Source organism: Chlamydotis macqueenii, chromosome 1, assembly GCF_036417535.1.
Source record: "Chlamydotis macqueenii isolate bChlMac1 chromosome 1, bChlMac1.mat, whole genome shotgun sequence".
Taxonomy (NCBI): Eukaryota; Metazoa; Chordata; class Aves; order Otidiformes; family Otididae; genus Chlamydotis; species Chlamydotis macqueenii.
This window is the reverse complement of record NC_141556.1, coordinates 38,946,606-38,969,565: the sequence shown is the minus strand read 5'-3', so window position 1 is coordinate 38,969,565 and position 22,960 is coordinate 38,946,606. Positions and strand designations below refer to the sequence as shown.

Sequence of the window (22,960 nt, the reverse complement as noted above, 5' to 3'; positions counted from 1 at the left end):
CTAGTTACTTTTGTAAAAATGGAGAACATACCAGTAAGACAGTGATGAAGTGTTATTTCTGTTCTGCATCAAACAAAATCTGTATCCACTGAGATGCTTCTTATTGAAGAAACAACTATATAAACTTGACTTTACTTCTGTTTGTCAGTTTAGCTGCAATGCTTTAATCTTATCTGTAACTGATAAATGGCTGTCATGATCAAGGACCTATTTTTTTTTTCCAAAAGGGCTTTTACATAGGAAGTCTACCACATATCCACAACTATATTCCTTGTAACCTAATCAACCGTCAGCTTAGGCTATGCCAAGGGAAAAAGCAGCACTCCAAAGAATTCCAAGTTTTTCTAACTGTCTGTTAACCACATTGGCATACCTGCATAGAGAGAAATATATGCGTATCTAAACACTACAATGAAGAAAGTGTCAGACATTTATTCCCTCTTCATAAAATCATCTCAATTTTACATTTTGGAAGGACTTATCAGGAAGGTTCAGATCATTCTGCGTCACAAAGAACAGAAGACAGACACTGCTTCAGATTCACACTTTAATCAGAAGTTTTGTTTTTAAATGTAAATTACAATCACTAATACACCTGCAAGTGCTTACCACATTTGTTCAACTAATTATTGTATGTATGCGTATACAGCATAGGTCAGTTTAAAACAATCACAGTACTTCTTAGTGCAATCTGCAAAAAGGAGAAAGATCTTGGACCCACTTTGTGGAAATAAATATCAAGTGACAAAAAAAGATTCAGCAATTTTAGTTATGTATATTCAATGAAGTTCATGCATGTGCAGGAGTTAAAAGACTTAGAGCTCTTCCTTGTAATAGCCAAGTTTTGCTAGTGACATCTCTCTTCTCAGCTGCATAACTTCCCAGAACATCTGATCCACTAAAAAAAGACAGAAATATCATTAAACATACTGAATTTCTACTTTTATTTCAACGGATGCATACAGGCTGCCTCACTGTACATCAGTTATGGGGAACTTCAGAAGTAACAAACATTTAGTAAAACCAAAATTAATGTGTGACAGCTATTTGTGCTTCGTTGTGACAAAATTTGTTAAAGTATTTATTTTAAAAATTCCCCAAATTTTAGATTATTTACTTTTAAATTGGGGAACAAAAATACATCAGTACTTCTTGTCAGCTTCAATTAACTGCTGTTTCATTTTAATTGTCCCGCCCCTTGACTCATTTTCTGTAAAATTAAAACACTGCAAGAACAAAAGTTTCATCACAGAATCTGCAATTTTGTTATAATTTTTGCATTTGTAATCTTTCTTTTTCCCTCTTTTTTCTACCAGTAGTCTGCCAGCTACAATAAACTGGGGAGGAAAAAGACTTTAAATTTCATCTGTATTTTGCTAAATGTGATGAGCCTAGTGCATACCTTAAAAGCTTCTAAATGCCACAGCAATGCAAATCAAAGTTATTGAGTGTACAATTATTCATAATTTCCACGCAGTCAAGATAATGACTACAAAGATTATTAACATGAGCAACAAGTACAAAGTCTTCATAGAATCATAGAATAGTTTGTCTTGGAAGGGACTTTTAAAGGCCATCTAGTCCAACCACCCTGCAAGAAGCAGGGACATCTCCAATTAGATCAGGTTGCTCAGAGCCCCGTCCAACCTGGCCTTCCTTACCATATTTCAAAAACTGCTTTTGTGAAAGTAACCCATCTGAAAAATTATACAGTACATGAGTAGAAATACATGCAATGCATTATGCAGACAATTATCTTAAGTGCCTACATTCTTCTAAAGGTATTGTTGAAATATTTACATAAAGCTACAAATGCAAATTCAATGTTTTTAATGGTAAAGATTACAATTGAGCTGAAACACCAAATTCAATTTTTTTTTTCAAAACTTCTTGTGAAGAATAAATAATTCTGTCAATGCTGAAAATACCTCATTGTTTGACAGAAAAATATATTAGCTTAATTTCTTTATTTCAATAGCAAAGTAAACAATTTTTAGTTGAAACTATATAGGTCCTTTTGATCAAAGTAAAAGTCTTTGAAATGTAAACCAAAGTAAAACTTATAACATATTTTCAAGATCTTCTGCCATGCTAGTACATCACTAAAAATTACCACCACCTGAAGGCTTTATTAAACATAATTTATTGTATGAAATAAGTGAATTTCTGGTGAATTCCATGAAAATAGTCCCCTTTGGCAGGGAAAGTTAACAGCATTTTTTTTTTTTTTTTTTTTAAAATAAGGCACAGTCTTTCTATTTATCACCTCAGGAATACTTCAGCTTAGAAGTGGAAACAAAAGATTTGGGTGTAGCTAAAATACTGAGCTCTTGAAATTGGGAAACATCAGAAGAGATGACTGTAGGTGAGGTAGATCAAAGTGAGGCTAATTCTAGCCAAATTCTGGATGAAGCCAATCCACACAGACTCAAAGACTGGAAGAATGAAAAGCACAGACATCCATAAACCTTAAAATGGTGTTTTACCCTACTTTCAAAAATAAACTAACTTTAAAAAATTAATTTTATAAAGTGAAAACAATTTTTTTTCATTAACTACTGACACAGGGCTAATGACACTTTTTCTGCTATCTGTCCTTAGCAAATCCAGAAGTCTAAGAGATTCAGTGTGTTTCAAAAAACAAAAAAACAAAACAAAAAAAAAAAACCTTGGACTGAAGGCTGTTGAGCAATATTCTTTGATCTGGACAGGAAATATAATCACATAAATTCTGTACAGTTTAAACACAATCAAATCATTACGATTTTCTTTTACAGTGATAAACAGGTAAAATACTCTTGCAAAGGAAGACCAATAACTACAACTCCAACACAATACATATTTTTAAATTCCAGAGTTAAGTAACTAGGTGTACAGTGTGTATATTTCATAACCATCTTTTTTATATGGACATATTAAAACTGAATAGCACATTTAAGCAAATTTCCGAATGACTGTGCAGAGCTGAAATAGGCAGTTGTTGCATATGCTATTCTGACAGGAACAAAGCGACCAGGTATCTCTGGTAGGGGAAAAAAAAAAACCAGCCTGAAGCAAAGGCCGTAAAAAACACATCTCCCTTTTGGGGTGTGGGGTAATCAACTTTACATTGTCAGATACATTTATAACCAGAGCCCTAGTCAAGAGACTTTGCCATGCCACAGCAATGACCAACACCTCATTTCTCAGCTGCACTCAGATGAATGATTACAATAGTTTCCTGTTTATTTTTTACAATTTAACCCAAAATACTGTCATCCTTGCCAGTTCTCCCTGAAAGATAGCCTGAGAAAAAAGGCTGTCCGAATTCTCAGTGCACAGAATGAGAAGACATATCAAAACATTCAGTGAAAAAAGAAAAAATGGTCCAGATCAAAACAAACTTAATATTTTTTTCTCTAAAATATCTCCATATACTGTTAAAGAGCCTTTATTTTTTAATACTGTGTGGAAAAACTGTGACTAACTCCTCTCGTTACAGAATTTTTCATAACATTTATTACTGAGTAACATAAAGGGGTTTTAGATGGACTAAAAATTACTGCTTTTTAATTTGTTACTGTTAAAAAAAAACCCACAAACTTTATTGGAGAGTCTGGTATCACTAAATTCTCATAATTACAACAATGACTACCAACAGATAGCTTCCCTGTAATATCAGGTCACTGCTGTTGTGCACAGACAGCAAGTTTTAGGCACATGCACTACATAAATTTCTATTCATATATGCCAAATACAATTTCCTACTCACCATCTTGCTGCTTCAAGAGTCCTTGCTGGATGTATCGAATATATGTAAAGAAGTTACACACAGAAGTGATCTGAATCCATGTAAAAATAAGGCTGGTTAATATCACCTTGTATAATGGTATGGAAAAATAACTACATAACTACTACTCAAAATGAAACCACAGTAAATCTACTTACCCTGTAACGACAGAAAGGAGAAATGTAGTAATAACTGCTTGAATCTCCTAATTTGATTCTATGCTTGCATGACTTACTTTGTCCACTGAGAGCGCATTTCCTACAAAACACAAAGGTTGCACAATGTAATAAACAAATCTGACATTAATGTCTGAACACCTGCACGCGTTTAAGGAGTTAATGTCATTGCTTCATATTGGCACAGATACCCCAGTCTCTGCCTTCGCTTCATAAGTTGCAATTACTGCACTATGCTGTGAACTATTTCAGTTCCACAAGGACTAATTTTGTTTCAGTATCAGTGCACTGTGATGCACTTCTGATTTTAAAACTTTCTTCAGCTCTGGTCATATACTTCCATATTTACTAACTCAAGTTGGCTTTACAATTCTGGAACAGTGGGATTTCTTCCATTAACTCTTCATATGTGAAATAAACATTGTTTAAATTATCAGTTGATGCCGACACTTAAACAGATTTTTACAAAAATTCTGCTTGATGTTGCATTTCATCATAAAAAATATCAGCCCTATAGAATAGCAGTCAATTCTCTGAAGCCTCTCTCAGATGCGTTCAAAGACTAGCTTTGCATTTATGCCCAAATTGAATTAATATTTTATATTCAGAGTATAAAATATTTCGAGACAAAAGAAAACACACTGTTGGGCAATAATTCTTTTCATTACCGTTATTAAAAGTGATGGTAAAATAATCAAGTTTACTTCTTCTGGTGTATTGCAAGTACATCGTATTCAGGAAAAAGGATGAGTCAGTAGTCACCACAAATTCTTCCCAAAAAAACAATTTAGGAAAAGGCAAAGAATTTTTTAAAATTTCCTCCAATATTCTTTAGAAAAAGAAAGTTTGAATATCTTGAAGAAACTGCTATTAGTACAATCTTAAGAAATGTAAATAAAATGGGAATTTAATTTATTTGGAATTTGTATATTGCAGCATCTCAGATGAACAGGGTTGCCATGGCATCCACTGCTTCATTCATTTTAAAATCTGCTGGCTCTTCTCCCTTCCATTTCTACCTCACGAAATTAGGGAGTCTAAGAACAAGCAGCCTTTCAGAAGTGAAACAAAAATTACTAAGCTTCTGTGGTTCTAAACAGTGGCTCAGAGGCCCCTTTAAATAGCCTGCAGCTGGTCCACAAAACCGTGTAAGACAGGAGAAAATTGAAGAGTGTATATGATTTTTCCATAGCAATTTATGAGGACTGACAGCAGTCCATTGATCCAAGAAATCCTATAGCAGCCAAAGCAAGGTGATCACAATTTCAGTTAAGCTTTTGTGAAAAGACAGGCAGCCTTTCAGTGCTAGGAAAATAAAGCCCTTTTTTCCTTCTGGCTATAGAATTACCTTCTGTATGTTATCTTCCATCACGCTAGGTTAAATGCTGGCATGATGGGTACTACTAATGACTGGGTTCTGCACTGTGCAGCACACATGCAGCTTAGGCACTTTATTCCCCATGGAGACAATTATTTGAATCCTGTGGGGAAACCCAGCTCTTACGTTAAGGCAGCACTTACTACACACCACGACAGGCACCATTCAATAACTCCTGTATATCAAGAATCTTTCCTCACTATTATCACAGCTCTCTGTCTTCCACTCCTTATTTTGCTGATGGGCTATTACCTGCTATTTTATGCATCTGTTCCCCCATCCCCCAGACAATTGTACAATAAAATAATTCCTTTTAAAACCTTACTCTAGTTTTTGTTATTATTTATTTACAGTTTGTCTATATTTTGTTACTTATTTAAGAACATGGTTTCAATAAAAATAGTACTTTGCACCATATAAAAATAAAAAAAGTTAAAACTGCTACTCTGGTGCAGTTAAAATTGGAACACCTGTTTCCCATTCAGTGCCAGTAATACAAAGCAAAGCACATTTGCTGTCAAATTACACTTAAATACTGCATATTCCTTACGTATTACTTATCTACAAGCAATACCACAAGTTTTTGTCACTGCATGACAGCAGGAAAAGGGAGAAAGAAGTATGCCTGGCCATTCGATACATCTAAAGTAACTAAATTACAATTTGTCCATAGCCAATTCAAAACGTTAATATATACCTACACAACTATTTAAGGATTACATCAATTCTAACTAAAAGTTTACCTTACACTGGAGAAAAGAGGTTACAAATCTCATGAAACTTCTGAATGATGCAATTGAGTCTCCTGTTTTTGAGTAAATATTTCACCCTGTCAAGGCACAGGGAAGCTGCCTGAACCACAATTATTTCAAATTAGTTTGCCAATTGCTCTTTAATGACATGTGACTTGTTTCAGCAGCTTCTGGCTGTCCGGATTCTCTATTGCATTCATGTAACACAGCTCACAGTGGTGTGATTTGGACTTGAAATCACCACCCCTTGCGTAGCACCATTATTGGTGGCAGGCCCTTCTGATGAGGGGCTGTTACAGCTCCACAAGTGTGTTTTCTGGTGATAGGAGTAAGCTGAAGAATATATGAATCCCTGAATTGTATAGGCTAGAAAGGATCAAATACTAAGTCATAAAACACAATTTTCATTTTATACAGCTTCTTTAAAGAGAAAGTAAAAAGTTTTCAAGTGACGTTAAATGTATTTTCTCTTTCACTCAAAAACAGAGGAAAAACAAGAACTAAAAACCAATAGTGATGAGGAAAAAAAAAAATCTTAAGAGCCAGATGAAAACATTTTGATGCAAGTTTTCTATCAGAAAATTGAGCCCTGTCAAAACAATTATTACAGAGAGAATTGTCACCTTGTCCAAAAGATCTCCAACAGAAAAGTCACGGTTTCACAAGATTCGGAAGGCTCCAGATTAACACTGACCTTGGTTGCTTAATCCTGGCATACACTAAGGCACACCACAAATCCCTTCCTTCTCCTTCACATCCATCAAAGCCCCAGTGCTTCAGGCAAGTCCCTCCCACCTAACTTTAATGTCTATATCAGTACATGACAACAACTCTTGCTTCAGATTCCTCTGGGATCATTCCAAAATTTCTAAAATAACCTTCCTGTCATTCAAGTATACTTCCTGCTTTAGGTTCAAACTCACCTTCATTTCCACTTCATTACATTCCTCCTGCTCAAATTCAGAGGATTTCCTCTATGTATCTCCTCTCAAATCCTACAGCTATCATTGTCAGAGTGCTATGTTTGTCTTAAATTTCTTACGTCACAAATACTCCAGATGTCAAATATTCAGCCTGTACTACTACAATACCAACTTCTTTCATGACACTTTTGAAGTGATAGCCCCTAATTCAAAAGCATCTATTTTAAATATCAGGATCGTCTTCTCCAAATAAGTGAATATTACTTTAGCAGTAAATGCATCGTAAGTTAAGTAAAACAGCTCTCTCAAAAATAGAATTTGTCTTAAAGGTTTGTGCCATATTAGTCCTTTTAAAAGTCTAATTTATTAGTTGCTTACTTTCCCCATAAAATTTTGTAACACCAATCTTGCGATTTTAGGAAATAAAGTTTAAGATACACAAATTTGACTGAGGTGATCAGCTGACAGCAGTTTTCTCAATCCAAGAGTTCTCAAATTAGTCAAGATTCCCCCCTCTGTCTGTCAGCTTAACATACTTTGGTCCCCCACATTCAACTGCAGAAGCTTTCACAAATCGAACAGGTTGCAAGCCAACAGGTTCAATGCTCAGAGTGTTGTTTTCAACAGCTTCCAGAACAGCTGAGGCCAACTGCAAGAGAAATTTAGAAAGCAGTTAAAAACAGCTCTGCATTATCCATTGCCTCAAAGTAGTGACATATTTCCTCTTCTTTAAATTAAGAACACCCAAAAATCAACTCACCAAACAGAAATTCAAGTACAAACGAGATTTTCTTTCAGCATTAGCAAGAGGTCCCGTTTCCAGGCTTCCAATTGAATTCTGCCCTCCAAATAACCCTGTCCTCCCTGAGGCAAGATAACTGCCTTTACAGCTGGGAATGTAGTCAAGCATGTTTAAAATGTTAACTGTATTTTCAGTCATTCCTCATACATACATTTGTACAGGCAGTGGTCTTGTCAGAGACTGGGTACAGCACAAACTTTGTTTATTTGAAGAAATTGCTCTAATTTTATTGTGTTCTATGGAAACATAAAAGGATGCAGCACACTTCCTTATCTTGCAAAAAAAACAAGTACATTTTATGTTACTGTTTTTCAGTCAAAGATAGCTTTAGAAAGGTGTTCAAACAAGTAAGAGTGAACAATATATAGAAAAGCCAACATAATAGATAGAAAAGCCAGCTGCAACTTTCAAACACTAGTCTAGTTAAAACATCATCGTCATGAAACAAAGTGCAACTCTGCTCAGGCTTTCTACGTTAATTCTTCACAAACTCACAATCACAGGACACTAGAAATAGGCTCATTTTACTTGGCGGGACTCAACACTTGCCCAAGACTACTGCTTAAGTATGGACAAGTAATAGTCACTACTTGATTAAAAGAAGGTGCAATTTACATTATTAGAGAAAGAATTCTGTGCCAAGTTTCCTCCCTGCTGAGTAATGAAGATATTTTTATATTGTACTTTGAATATTTTAAAAAGTGAATGTTACTATTAAAGTAGTTCATCTGAAATACTCTTTTTCTGCCATCTCCCTGAATTAAAACACTACATACATACACAAGAGGCTACTGACACTTAATGTAACACTTAAACCATTCAGATAACTGCATTTCCAATTACTCAAAACCACAATATGTGTAGTTTATTATTTGGTTTAACTACAGATTAGTTTATCAACATTCAAGTGAAAACAGAAGTTGGTTTCTATGCACAGCATCTGGAAACAATAACTGATATAACTGACAAGTGCTAGAAGCCTCATTCTTTCCTTAAGAGGAAATACAAATCTACAGTAATTCTATCACCACTGAAGCAGAAAAAAAAACAACATGAAGTTGCTGGGAAAGACAACAGGATAGCCTACTTATACATACTGCAGAAGCAATTTAATTCCCATAGTAACCAAGTAAACTTTTTAGTGGGAGAGGTTCCTATGATGCTCTACAATAACAATAATGAACTGGTATACAATTATCTAAAAGAATGTGCATACTTATGGCCAGTAAGTAGCAGTAGATGAAAAGCATGGCAAAAGAACATAACATCATACGAAAATAAACAATAAACATTATGAAGAAAAGACAACATTTTCCATGTGAGGCGTTTAATTTTATTGGGGAAAAAAAAAAATCAAGTCTGAGAGCTTTACAATTTGTTATTCTTATTTTAATAAAGATCTAAGAATCTGGTGCCTTTCCTGTAGAGACTGATACCACAACCATAGCCTGTAAATGCTGCTTAAGAACAAAAACTAAGCAGTTAGAATCAGTGGAATCAGTTCCATGTTATTCCTAAGATAGCTAAAAATCCAGTCTTCCCTCTGTGGGACAGTGTGCAGGGAAAACACAGGAAAAAAAGTCCGTAATTCATTTCATCTAAAACCATATTCACAAACCACCTCTGCTGAATCACATCAAATTGCAAAGTCTAATTCTTGTAACTCAAACCTCTCTTCAAGAAAACACCCAGACTGTGCTGCAGCCTGCTCTGATTGATATGAGAGAAAATTGGTCCACAAAATTACATATATTGGTCTCTACTGCCCCCTATAAAAACAACAGACAGTGACAGGACACTCTTTCTACAAAAGAGTATCTTTGAAATATCAGGGGAAAAAAACACCGTCCATTCCTACAAACACCAGATTCAGTAACATCTGAAGGAGTAGACCGAAAAAGGCTGTATCTGGAATAGCATAACGATGAAGAAAAGATGACCATTTCAATACTCCAGACTAGACTTCAGAACTTCACTGTAAACTGTCACACTCTAATGAAAGAAAAATGGTTAAACTTCATATGAAAACATTTTTAATACAGTCTATTGGCTTCGTGTAACATATTTAAGGGAAAAGTGTCAGCAACCACATTTAGACTATTTCCATTACCTCACTTTTTGAGAAGGTTAAACATGGAAAAATATCTTCCCGATAAATTTTGTCCAAGAAAGGACATGTTCTGTCCATAGTAGGCTCATCCTTCCAAGATCTGAATTCATTGTACAAAGACAGGTCAGCCTAGAACACACACAAAGATTCACATATTTCAGTATTGTAATCATCACACTAGTGTCTATCATTTGCAAATATCCACAGGTAAACAATGAGCAGTAAAACTAAATGCTTTCCATTGCACTGTGAAAGAATGCTGTCACGTCCCAGCTATGAACATCTTCTTAAATCTACTTTCCTAAGACTGTAAATATAAGCAAATCAAACATATACTTTTCAAGACACAGATGTAATGCATTCACCAGTCATCAAAACACCAAGGACAAGCTCCCCCATTTCCTAAGCTTCCAATATAGTTTTGAAAAATGTAACTGATTAACAGGAAAAAAAGCAAAAAAAAAAATTCTTCATGCATCTTCATTATTTTAGTCCATCTCCATTTCTACAAGTTACAGAAAAGCAGAAATCTAAGGAAAACACTGCAGTCCTAAACATCTTACACATTCACCCTGCATCTGAATGTAAGACACTGCTATCCAAATGCTACAAGAAAACAGACATTTAACACAGGAAAACAAAAATTCAATGTACAAATCAATTAAAACTGTTCTCTTATTCCTCAATTTTAATCTTAATGCCCAAACTCTCTCCTACACCATGCTACAACAGGAAGGCAAGGATATTCACTGGGCATGATTTATGAGCCTGCTCCTCACAGCTCCTCTAGCCAACAGAGAAATACTAAAACAACCCATTAAATCACACTAGGAGTAAGCCTGCTCTGTGTTAGGAAGACATGGTTTTCCCTGCTTTGAAAGCACCTTGTTTTGTCATCTCCATGTTGAGATCAATTTAGCAGTGGGAAGGCACCCATCCAGTCTGGCATTCAGGAGACTGGTACCAGGTCACTATTAAAATCCAGATTTGCATTACGGGACAGCCTGTCCCATGGGCTGGCTACCCACTAACAGCTGGAGCACGCTGAGGTACCCCCAGAGCACATCATCTGGTTTAGGGTTACCCGAGAAGGATCTCGTTTCACAGGCACCAACGCTGCTCCCAGATGCGGATCAGAGTGGGGAGGAGCATTTCTGGCACATACTCCTAATCCAAAATAAAAGACTAATGCCAGTCCCCAAGAGATGCAACACCACTCTGCTCCTCAGATACAACACCATCCTCAGACTGGTTCTGACATTCTGCTGACACAGACTTCAGCACCTTTCCCCTCCAACTGGTTGTTAAATTACTTTCTTGTGCTATAGCAGGTTTATACTCCTAAACCCCAAACCTAAAGCTATACAAAAGGACGTATGCTGCAGGCCAAAGATAAGGCAGGATGTGATTTTAAAATTTTGTAATATTAAAAACAAATAATACAGATGAGATCATGAAAGAGGAAAAACAATGTGTCCTAAAATTTAAAATAATTTATTTTTAACCCTATTTACAGTGCTTTGAACCAACCTCTTTCATTCTTTTGTTCTTTCCCCATGCATTACCTCTTCTCTGAGCTCCCAGCACTTCACCATTCTTTCACATATATATTTTGGGGAGTTCTTTTGTCATTTTTGTTGGTTTTATTTCTTGAAAAATAACCTACAAAAATTAGACTGGCAAATTTGTTTTCCATTAGAGCTACTTGCCTTACACTCACATACAATCAGAACAACCATCTTAATTAAGCTAGTCCATAAATGTTCTGGTTGCTAAGCCACCACCCTCATTGTACAAATGAAATTCAATAGGTGTAACTTGCTCCCCAAAGGAACATTTGCCATACCTTAAGATCCATCTCAGGTCTGGCCTTAAAATTAATACAATCAAGAGCTATCAACGGGGGGGGGGAAGACATTTTTATTTGTGCTATATGATTCCAAAAATTAAGATACACTTATTAACTCTGTTATTTTCTAGCTTTAACTCAATTTCACCCAAACCTGCAATTTATAAAGAAGATGCCTTGAAAAAACTGCTCAGTGAATATAGCTTGATCCTCTTTGTTTCCAATCTCCTCTCTGCCTTTACTTGCGCTTTCACTAGATCAAAGTTTTGATTAGCTGCAATTAAACATACAGCCAATTGTAATAATAATTCTAGTTAAATTTTAATGCTTTCATTTTACACTAAAATAAAACATCAGAGAAATTTCAGCTCTTTGAACAACACTGATGCATTTATCAGCATTTATACTGAGTGGATGCGATACGCCTGCCTAAGATCCAGGCAGCTATTCAGTTTGCCTAAATCCTATTAATACCTAAATTAATTGCATATGTCTGCTTATCTTAGAGGTCACTCCCACATGCTAGGAAGCATTTCTCTGGGATGTTGGCACCTGACTGACTCCACTGCAATTTTGGGTAGGCAGCCAGTCTAACTCTGTCTACATTCCACAAAGAAACCTGAGAGTTGACAGATATTCACACCCAGCTCCATCCAGCATCTTGAAATACATATATCCGCATGGTAGACTCTCCATAAGGGCCCAAAACTATATTCCCCACACCACAAGGCCACTACGTACCCCTGAACAAGGGTACTCTCGGCCCCCCTTTCAAAGCAGAGTCACTCAAAATCAGAAGAATGACATGCAAAGGGTAACCTAACTCAGCGGCAAGAACTTTTACCAAGAAGGGGGCAGAACTATGGTTTCAGAACCAGCTCCCAGGAATGCAAAAACATTTATTTTAGACCAACAACAAACAAAAGTAGTAAACAGAACCACAAAGCATCGGATAACGAAAGGAGTAGGGAAGGGCATGTCTCCCCTGTTTAAAACAATGTCCTAACCACCATGCCAGAGGTGGCCTTGTTTTCTTCACCCCATGTTGCACTGCATTAAATAATCCTGCTCAGAAGAGAGACAGAAAGACTCAAGTCCCAGCAGGTGAAAAATCCATGTTTCTTACTGATTCCCCGGGTTGCCACGGTAAGAAACAGTCACCTGTTTTGAGCAGCCTCGATCAGCCTCGAAGCATCTCCTTATGCAGTCAACAGAAAGGAGACTGAACTAAAGAAACCGTCAGGCAGACTGGACCTTCTGCAGCATATCCTCCGCGTTCACCACTTTCTCTCCACAAGAAATTGAAGCAAAACAGAATTCTCCCCTTTCCCGCTCTTGCCTGACACTTAAAAATTTCATTGACCTCAGTGTGATGCTTACAGAGTAACTGGACTCCATCTCAGCTCTCCCCATTTGTTCGCATCTTTCTGAAGAGCAACAAGGATTCAATTTTAATAAGGAAAACATCCTGAATACCACTGAAAGCAGCCAGGCAGGATATAAAGTTTTGGGTTTTTTTTTTTTAAGACCAAGTATGAAAAAGAAACTGGAAAATGCCTTTATTTTCTAGATTTTTAGTAAAAAGGTGTATAGTATAAATGCACTTAATGATAACTGGCAAAACGAAGCATAAAAACGGCCACCGTGAATCACGTTAAAGTTCCTGTTAGCCTGTTAGCCCTGACAATGGACAGCAGTCACAGAGTTGACTGCAGAGCACTATGAGAGGAAAGACAGCGACACGTCTTCACTTTACAGCCTCCCAACCTGTAGCAATCTGTAGTTAAAAAAGCTTCCTAAGCCAAATGTCATCTCTATCTTCTATAGACCTTGACAGGCTTTTCTTTTGTCACTTCGCATGACTACATTTTGAACCCATTTATATTTTTAATCTTGCTACCTCATGACAATGAGTCGCAAGGTTTCATTATGCATTTACTGACTGAAAATGTCGGTATCAAATGTCCTTTTAGCTTCCAGTTTTCTTATTACAAGAAATCATTAATATTTATTCGTCTTCCCATGCTACCTGTGATTGTATAGATTTTGTTCTATCTCAGGTGTCTCTCTACACAGAAATACTTACATAGGTTTGACCATCTATGTCACACTTCCTCATATTTTCATTATGTCCTTTCTGAGATGAAGATATCATAGCTGCATGCATAGACACACACATTTACTACATGTTTATTCAGCAGTATGATGCTTTTTTTTCCTATCTATTCCTTTCCTCACAACTTTCATCATCATCACCGAGATGCATTTTCAGAGAATTATCCACAAGTACCTTAGTTTGTTGTTTTTTTTTTTTTTTTTTCTCCAGTACAATGTAGCTATTTCTAAGTCCACAACGGCTTGTTTGCTAGAGTTGCATTTTTAACTAGAGGTCTCATTTCTCATTTATTGATTTTGAACTTCATCTGCTGTTCTACTAACTACTCAGTATCATAAGATTCTTCTCAACTCTTTGGTCACTTTTTACTATTATCATTTCAAGGGCTTGAGCACCAACTTGTTGCCTCATTATTTCCCCATTTTCAATTATCTGAGTAGATTAAAAAAATAACAATAAAATAAAATAAATAAATAAAATCACAGGCCCCTCTGGGACTCCAGTGGTAATTCTTCCTCTTTTCTCTGACAGTTTATGAAACATTTAATGAAAGTTTATGAACTTTCAGTGATGAACTTTGGAAAAAGCCACCAGGACTTATCATTCAGTTATATTGTGTGTGTTCTTTTTTTTAATTCCCATCTTTAAATTATTAATTCCAATATTTCAAATCTTATCTTCCCTTAATGATTTGAATGTGAACAAGACTTGGAAAAATCACTCCCTTTCAGTATGCAAGAACAAAATTCTTTCATTAATGAAAAAAATCTCTAAAACACTCAGTATTACATGAGGATTCAATATATACTAGATTTATTGTAAGTAAAACAAAACGATAAAGCCAGCTTAGCAGCAAAAAGAGGACAATCCTTGTACTGTTACCTCTTTACAGTCTTTCACAATTGGCTGCATCATAGTAAGGTCCTGATGACTGCCACCCATAGCACTGCTTGTACTCTTGTTTCTTGCATGGCCTTTCTTAAAAGGGGTTTTTCCAGTAGACTGAAACTCCTTAGTTGGAGATGTCGGTGAAGTAGACAGTACGAGTGTTTTCAATGCTGCTACTTCAGCCTGGAGGACATCGATCTTGGGAGAAGGGGGAATAAAGTCATTAAAAAACAAAGTATCTTATTAGGCTATGAATATGTTAAATCCTTTAACAAAATTTCCAGTTATCTTGGTTCAAATCAAGACTTCATCTTCCAACAGTACTACCACACAGATGCCTATGCAGTTGCACACTGTAGTAACACTGGCTTCCCATGCACCTTGCTAGCTACCTCATACGATGCTGAAACACCAGCTCTCTGCCACAGGTGTTAACTAAGAATATGTCAGGGTGACACAAAACAACTTAGTACATATTTCAATATTGCATACAGGTAATGCTCTATTTACATCTTTATGATTCACACTTTAGATTTACAACCATGTAAAAAGACAAAGCAAGCAAGTCGGAAAAAAACTCACCTTTCCCTGCGCTTCTTTTAACTGTTTTTCTGCTGCAGCTTGTTTGACATTAGCTTCTTTAACCATTTTGTGTGCTTCCTATAAAAAAATGTTTAGCTAGTGTAAGTGCTTCTCACAAATTTACAGGATTCAGTAAAAAAACCAAACCAAAACAAAAACAAACAAAAAAAACCAAACAAAAAAACACCACACCTAAAGACATACTTTTACTTCACGGAGACTACTTGTGAATAGTGAGTTGTGCAGCAATCTACAATTAAATAGTTACATACCAAAATATAACTTACAAATCTATCATTTAGATTCATCACTGACCCACAAAGTTTCTTCTCCTTGGTCTTGAGCCCAGATTCAGAAATTCAGCAACTCCACCCACTCCCCCTCCAGCAGAAACAATACCTGTCATGGATGCCAGGCTCTAGTCACAATGCAGTGGGTGACAACGAGTTCCTTGACCCCCAAGAGAAAGACTCAACCAGCAGCAACAAAAGCAACATGAGCACAGTAGCACATTCAAAAGAACTTCTCCCTTCTTCTAGCCAGAATAACCAGTTAGAGTCAACTGTAACTTTCTGCATGAAGGAACTGGTCAAACAACTATGAAGTCTAAATTCTTACCATCAATAAAAAAGACAAAGCAACAGCTTAAAATAATTCATGGATTAATAAACATTTCTTAAGTAAAACAGAAAAAGCACTAAAACCGAATCCAAGTAAAGAAACAAGGCTAAGCCAATAAAGAAGAAAGCATAAAAGGACTGGGAATTTTTTAAACATCCTTTTACCTCATACCTCTAAGTCTTTTGTCTGCATAATGTATTTGTTTAGGCTCTGATCCAGCAATCTGCACCTGTGGTCAAATTACTGTTCTTATTTGGTACTTACTGAAGGCAACAAAGATCAAAAGATCAGGGCCACCAACTAAATTACTTGGAATAGGATCCTTCTCATATCTGTAAAGCGCCTAGCACGTATCTGGACGCTATATAAATAAAATTTAAAAGTTCGTACGTCATCATACCAAAAGATCTGGCTCTCACTGGCATACAACATCGCTGTATAATATGGGTTTGTAAAATTCTCTTAAGTAACAACAGACACATGCAGGAATGGGAACATACACATTTATACAATGTGTACAAATACATTTAACATTGACCATGCAGTTTCTGCTTAGTGATGCACTTTGGAAAGCAAAGCATGTTACAGTGCTACTGCAGTGTAACAATGTAAGACATACACCCAGCTGTGCACAACAAGTCTCAATCCTCAGATGCATTAATATAAGCTCCAGCATATCCACTTATATGAAATTAGTGGGATTCAGAATAGAACGTGAGTTCAAGGGCTGTAGATCCCAGTGCAAAAATCAAGAAACCTCAACATTGTGTTTTTTAAGAGCCTCTTAGTGAAATCAAATCACAAAAGAAAATTAAAGTGACATGGGAATTCTGAATCATTAAAACTCAAAAAATTATTACCAACATGCTGTATTTCAAACATAGCTTTAACAAATTGATAACATTGTTCTAAGTTATAAAATGTCATTAATATAATATTTCACAGATAATTTTTATACCTCTACAGTTAAAATACCTGCCGTATATTCTCCCCCCAACAGACACAAGTATTTATACTAAAAAAGTACCTTTTGAGTCTCCCATTTATTCTCTACACACAGGAACTGCTTAATATTTTAAGTAACTTTGCCCTACCAGCATGATGAAACAAAATGTGTTGCCAATCCAAAGATCAGTTTGTAATTTGATTTTTGCATGTCATTATTTTCAAGGTTTTAATAGCACTTTTATACCAATACAAATCATAGGTTAAAATACTGTTTCTAAAACATACCTAATATTGTATCTTTATGCATATGCTGAGAAGTATACTTATGATTTGGTGAACATATAAATCATCTCCAGATTATTACATTTATTCTGACAGTTCTGGGTATCATAATTTAGCCTCTAGGCATTCCTATATATAATCCTATGATAAAATGAGAACTGATCCTGGTTGAAGTATGGATTTAAGATTTTTGTGTGTGTGTGTGTGTGTGAAATACAAGCTCACAATCTTTGCTGGCACTACTGCCTTTTTCTCAAATGAAAACGTTCCACTTAAAAGTTCAAGATTCTCACTTGGTAACCAGGTTCCACCCTGGTGCATCACTCAATATTAATGTTTCTTTCCAAGTTTGTGGGAGTAGCATGCTGCCAGACCCAAAATTCAAAAGCTGAAAGCACGGTTAAGTTATGCACTTGCTACCTCCATTGATCTGGAACTACATTATTTTTTTTTTATTTAGTCACCATGGCAACCTCACATTTAGCTCTTACCTAGATAGTCTTGTTGTCAGACAGAGAAGCTGTCTCAAAATAGTTATGCCAAAAAGTAAGCCTAAATGATTTTAAGCTGATATATTTTCCTTATTTGCTTCATTTTGTGCCTAGGCAGACTGTCAAGCTCAACAAGGTCTCTTTCATCTAAGTGACAAGTCTACTGCTTGCCCTTAAGCCTCTACTTCAACACACCCAGGTCTTCAGGACATAAATCCCTTTATAAGCTTATTGCAGAAAAATTCAGCATACAATATACTGATTCTACATAAAACATCTGGCTCAGCCTCCTTTAAGTATATCACATCGAAGACTCCAACAAACCTCAAACAGACTAGCTGTAAGTTCTTCCAATTCCTGTCCAAGTTGATCTCGCACTTTAGAAAGCCTTTCACATTCTTCATCTTTTAACTTCAGCTCCTATGGAAAATTGAAAGTTATTTATTCTGACTTAGAGTAGTAATTTGGCCTTTTAAAGCTAATACCACAGAGAGGGGAGAAAAGGAAAAAAAAAAAAAATCAGAGGAACATAAAGCCTTTGCTAAACAAAGCCTTTCAAAATATTAATCTTAACACTAGAAGCAATTAAATTAATGCTGTACATACATATAGCTATTCTTCCTGCTATACAGCAATATACCAGGCCAATCTAAAGTATCTCTAACCTAGACATCAGCATTTCTAAAACACTCTTAAGTAAAAAAAGCTTTTTTTCCTGAAAGCATAGAAGACTTAAGTCACTTAAAATACAGATCAAATTAATTATTGGGACAGACAGAATACCAGTTCTGTTTACCCACTCCTTAACAGACACTTAAAGAAAGTAAACCTTTTTAAAAACAACAACTTCAAAAATAGCTTTGTCTCAAGACAATCTCCAATTCTAAAAGAATCTTAAAACATATTTTACTATAAATATTCTCCTGCATATCTCCTTACAACCAATACAATTCCAAAATCATACTGTAATTATATTCTTGCTCTTGTTTATGCAGATATATAAAGCAAATTAAAGCAACTTAATGAAATTCAAAATAATATTTGTCTACACCACTAGAGTTTGAGTGAGGAAGGCCTGACCATACCACCTTCACAGTAAGATTTTAACACAGATTTGGCAGTATAAGGCTTACACATGGCCAATCTCATCTGTATTGTCCTAACTCTGATGAATAAGTGGGGTAATTTGCAAAGAAGTACAAAAAGTTCAACAAGGAATTTGAAAGAAGGGTTCCTCTCCCCTTTCCCAACCATTAAACCCTGGAACCTCTTGCAAGAAACAGAAGGATGGAGAGAAAAAGTAAGGGAAAGTAAAGCAGCAGAGAGCTCACTCTGACCTCAAGAATTTTTTTTTGGCCCTAACTCCCCTCTCATCCCTATCTTCCTTCCTCCCTGCCAAACTAGCTATTACACTACCATTGTTCCTGAAATGCAGGACCAAAGCCTGTCACTGACATATCAAAGACTCCAAATAAAATCTAGCAATGATTTGCTTTGAAAACTCCCAGAAACCAGTAAACAAAACGGCTGCCTTCAGAAAACTCTGCAAGGCTAGTCATTACAAAGTCATAAAAAGGCCCAAATGGCAGCTTTCCTTGTGTTTCTGGGAGGCGGTAAGTATTTCTTCAAAGTCTTCATGACTGAGTAATGTTGTACACAATGATGTGGGAAACTACATCTCACCTTACAGCATGCTGATATTACATCTTATTCTCAATTTCTGCTGTGAAACTGGCAATAATTTTCCTTTACGATGAAGGGTCGTCTTTGACTTCAGGTCCTAAATTCAACCAGTGTTTAAGGACTCTTCTAGACACGTTTAGTATCAAAGACATTATTTCTCACTCTTTTATTTGGTTTTAACTTTGGACATTTTGATTGATTTTTAGTCTAGTTTGTTTGCTATTTTGACTTTTTGCTTTCCATATGCAACCTTTTAACTATTTTGAAAAATGCCACTTAAATGATTTTTTTTTTCCAAACATGGTATTTCTCAAATATTACTCAACTCCTACTTACTAGCTACTATTCTGCACACAGTGACCTATCGGTCTCAAAAAAAAAAAAAAAAAAAAAAAAAAAGGCGGGAAAATAGCTACAGATGGAAGGAAGAGAAGGAAAAAGGAATATCAAGAGCCAAAGAGAAAAAAATAATACTGGGAAAAAATAAGTTACAAAAAATTAACAGGAAACAAAATTTAATTAATTATTTTTGTGTTAGTATAAAGTACGGTTCTTAATAAGGAAATTAAAGATTCTGAGGCAAAACACTTAAAGTTCAAGTTTCATAGGTTCCTATAAATGCAGAGAATAGATCAATACATTTTCTTTGGTTTACTTCACTGATTTGTAAGGAAAATGCTACAGACATATCAAGACATCTTAAAAGGAGGTTATATTCATACTCAGGTCAAGAGTTATTGAACTCACAATGAAGGTAGAACTACCCTAGGTTCACTTTTGGGCTACCGCTATCAACACACTATTTTAAGTAAGACAGTTACAGTTTTGCCTGCAACTGGAAAGACTGGGGGAGGTTAGATTAAAATTTAGGCAGACAAGTAATGCTACCTAATGAAAACAAAAAGGAGACAACGCCAGGCAGTCTGCTACACATGGCTGCTTAGCTAGATTTGTCAAACACTGCGCAAGTTTCCATTATATGATTCAGGAGGAGCATAACATAACATATTATTTTGCCAAGCAAGTTTAATAACTCGGGTTGTTTTTTTTTTTTTTTTAAACACAGGGTAGATTAAAGAGAGCCCAAAGCAAAAAGCTTAGCGGTTATTAGAAACATTGCTACCACCTGCGTTTTAAAGGCATTATTACTGGAGATTTCCCAGCCATACACAACACAGAGGCAGAAAAGACAACTGCATATGCTAGACTAACCATCCATGCTGCAGTCCTTCCCACATTACTGTTCTAAAAAGTAACTGCACGAACACAATGAGCTATTATAAAGCACAATACACAGTTACCAAAGTAGGTAATAAAAAAAAATAAAAATAAAAACCCAACTTGCATGGAAAACAAAACATTCAAAAAATCCTATATCAAAGAGTCACATTACTGCTTATTTTGCTTTGATCTTCACAAACAGACTACAAGGTGGGTCTTTAGAAAGAACCAGTGAGATAAGGAATGTAAATTACTGCTTCAAAACCATTCATATTTTAAATTCTAGAAAGAAAGTCATCCTGCATCTAGTTCAGCAACTTAACCAAGTCAGAACTAGATGCAAAAGATAAAGGAAAGAGCAAAGATTTTCTATAGATACCACCTAAAATTAGAACCATGGGATACTGCTGAATTCTGAAATTGGCAAAAAAGGTTGTATTTATATTAGAATACGTTCCTATTTGACTGGTCTTCACTCAGCACCCAAGTTAACCTACATAAAAATTAGTCCCTTGCAATCACATTTACAAGGGTGTTCAATGTGAGAGAAGATGTGGGTGAAGATGATTCTGGTTTGCTTGCATGTAGTCTTCTACTTGCCTGCGAATACTTCTATGCCTACGATACACAACAAGAGCATCAGAGGCATGGAAATTGAAAATTTTCATCACTCAAAGACAGCAAGAAACTGCAAAACACCTTCAGAGAACTAACCCATCTTTAACAAACGTGAGTGAGTAACCTTACAATTCAGCTGCAATTAGTTTTAGAAAAGCTTGAATGCACACTCTTCAGTGGAGTTCTGGGATGGTATGCTAGTCTGGAGCATCCTCACTTATATTGTTCATTAACTTATAAGCAGATGACAACAGAAATTTAAGAATGCTGGGTGTACTGTACAGTACTATTGTAGTTCCTGGACAGTTATTGTGAATCTACTGATTAATTCATGCAGAGTTTTAAAATGTCATGTTTTACTGTGGAAAAACAAAGAGATTTAACCATCACTGTTAGCCTGTGCAGAAATACCACAATAATGGCAATAGCCTCTGTCACATTGGATTCTTTGTCCTGTACACCATCTTTGTCTCTGAAGTGGAGAGAGATGAGTTTGACAGACAAACCACTCTTTCACAAGAATCACTGTATCGGTGTGGAAAAAATTCTCAATTTCACTCTACTAGGGAAATACCAGTAATTGATATTTCAACTACAAAAAGTAAAATATGGTTATACTTGTTACCAACGAGCCTAAAAATCTTACTCTAAAGACTGTGGGAAACATAGAATTTTTTCTCAAACTGAATATGGTATTTGCAACCAATATCTCTGGCAGACTGCTCTTTCCTCATCAGAGAAGGGGGGGAACCATCAGCAACAGCTGGTAATTTCAACACTCCAAGAGAAAACATATCAACACAGATACCTAAGTTTCCCTCTGCATTCATGGATGACATCATTATATTGACAGTCTGGTTGATGAGGAAATAACTTCAGGGCCAAATCACACAAAAATTCAAGGAAAACATGACTACAAACTGCCACAGCTCAGAAACTACAAGCGACCTATCCAAAATGCATGCAATGTGTTGGTTACTTAAGATGAAAAGCAAACAAAAGGTATTCCTTTGCAAGGACTCCACTAAACTTGCACATCAAGAAATACCAAATATTGAAATACCATCACTACTTTCTCAGATGTTATCTACATGTGGCTGGTCTACCTTCAGTAACCACGGTGACACAGCTCTAATCCAAACATGGCAGAAAAAATGCAAACGCATAAAGAAATGAGGAGATAAGGTCCCAGGCACTGAGTCTCTAAGCCTTTTAACACCTTCTCAGTTTTCCTGATGCTGCTTTAAAAGGGTAGCAAAACAAGGAGAAAGGTTCAGATCATCTAAAGCAAGGACTCTTCAGTTCTACTTTACAGAATTGTCCTGGTTCTGGCTAGGATAGAGTTAAAATTCACCTGAGCTGGGTGGAGAACTGAAGCTGCTAGCCCCTATGGCTGGGATAGTTAACTAATTAGCTAACAGCTGGGGTTAATTTAACCAAATTAGGTGAAGGGCTATTCCATCCCATCTAGCATCATGCTCAGTATATAAGTGAGGAGGGTGCTGAAGGGAGTCTCCTGCTACTTGGAAGAAAACTAGGTGTGGAGATTTGTTGTAAGCCATTATACTGTATTCGTATTCCATCACTGTTTTGTTTTCTTCTGTCATTACTGCTAAATTTACTTTTTGTTCAATCTCAACCCACATGTTTGTTGGTTTTTTTTCCTGGTTTTCTTTTGTTTACCAATTCTCCCCCTGTTCTCTCGGAGGATGGGGGGGGGGGGGGGGGGAAGTGGGAGAGAGACTGCGTAG

At 36.1% G+C, this 22,960-nt stretch overlaps 1 protein-coding gene across 3 annotated transcripts in view; it reads right to left on the bottom strand.

Annotated features, from left to right (window-relative positions):
* Positions 1 to 530: 530 nt before the first annotated feature.
* Positions 531 to 22,960, bottom strand: part of RAB3IP (RAB3A interacting protein) — a 33,951-nt gene continuing 11,521 nt past the window's right edge. For 2 of the 3 annotated variants that reach the window (XM_086740032.1, XM_086740034.1), the window contains exons 4-11: positions 18,012 to 18,107; positions 15,346 to 15,423; positions 14,758 to 14,961; positions 9,911 to 10,039; positions 7,535 to 7,647; positions 3,928 to 4,027; positions 3,752 to 3,821; positions 531 to 898 (exon numbers count right to left, since the gene is read on the bottom strand). In XM_086740032.1, the coding sequence (XP_086596158.1) occupies positions 816 to 898; positions 3,752 to 3,821; positions 3,928 to 4,027; positions 7,535 to 7,647; positions 9,911 to 10,039; positions 14,758 to 14,961; positions 15,346 to 15,423; positions 18,012 to 18,107 (873 nt within the window). In that variant the 3' untranslated portion in view covers positions 531 to 815. The remainder of the gene's footprint in view (positions 899 to 3,751; positions 3,822 to 3,927; positions 4,028 to 7,534; positions 7,648 to 9,910; positions 10,040 to 14,757; positions 14,962 to 15,345; positions 15,424 to 18,011; positions 18,108 to 22,960) is intronic. The other variant, XM_086740033.1, reaches the window with a different exon arrangement.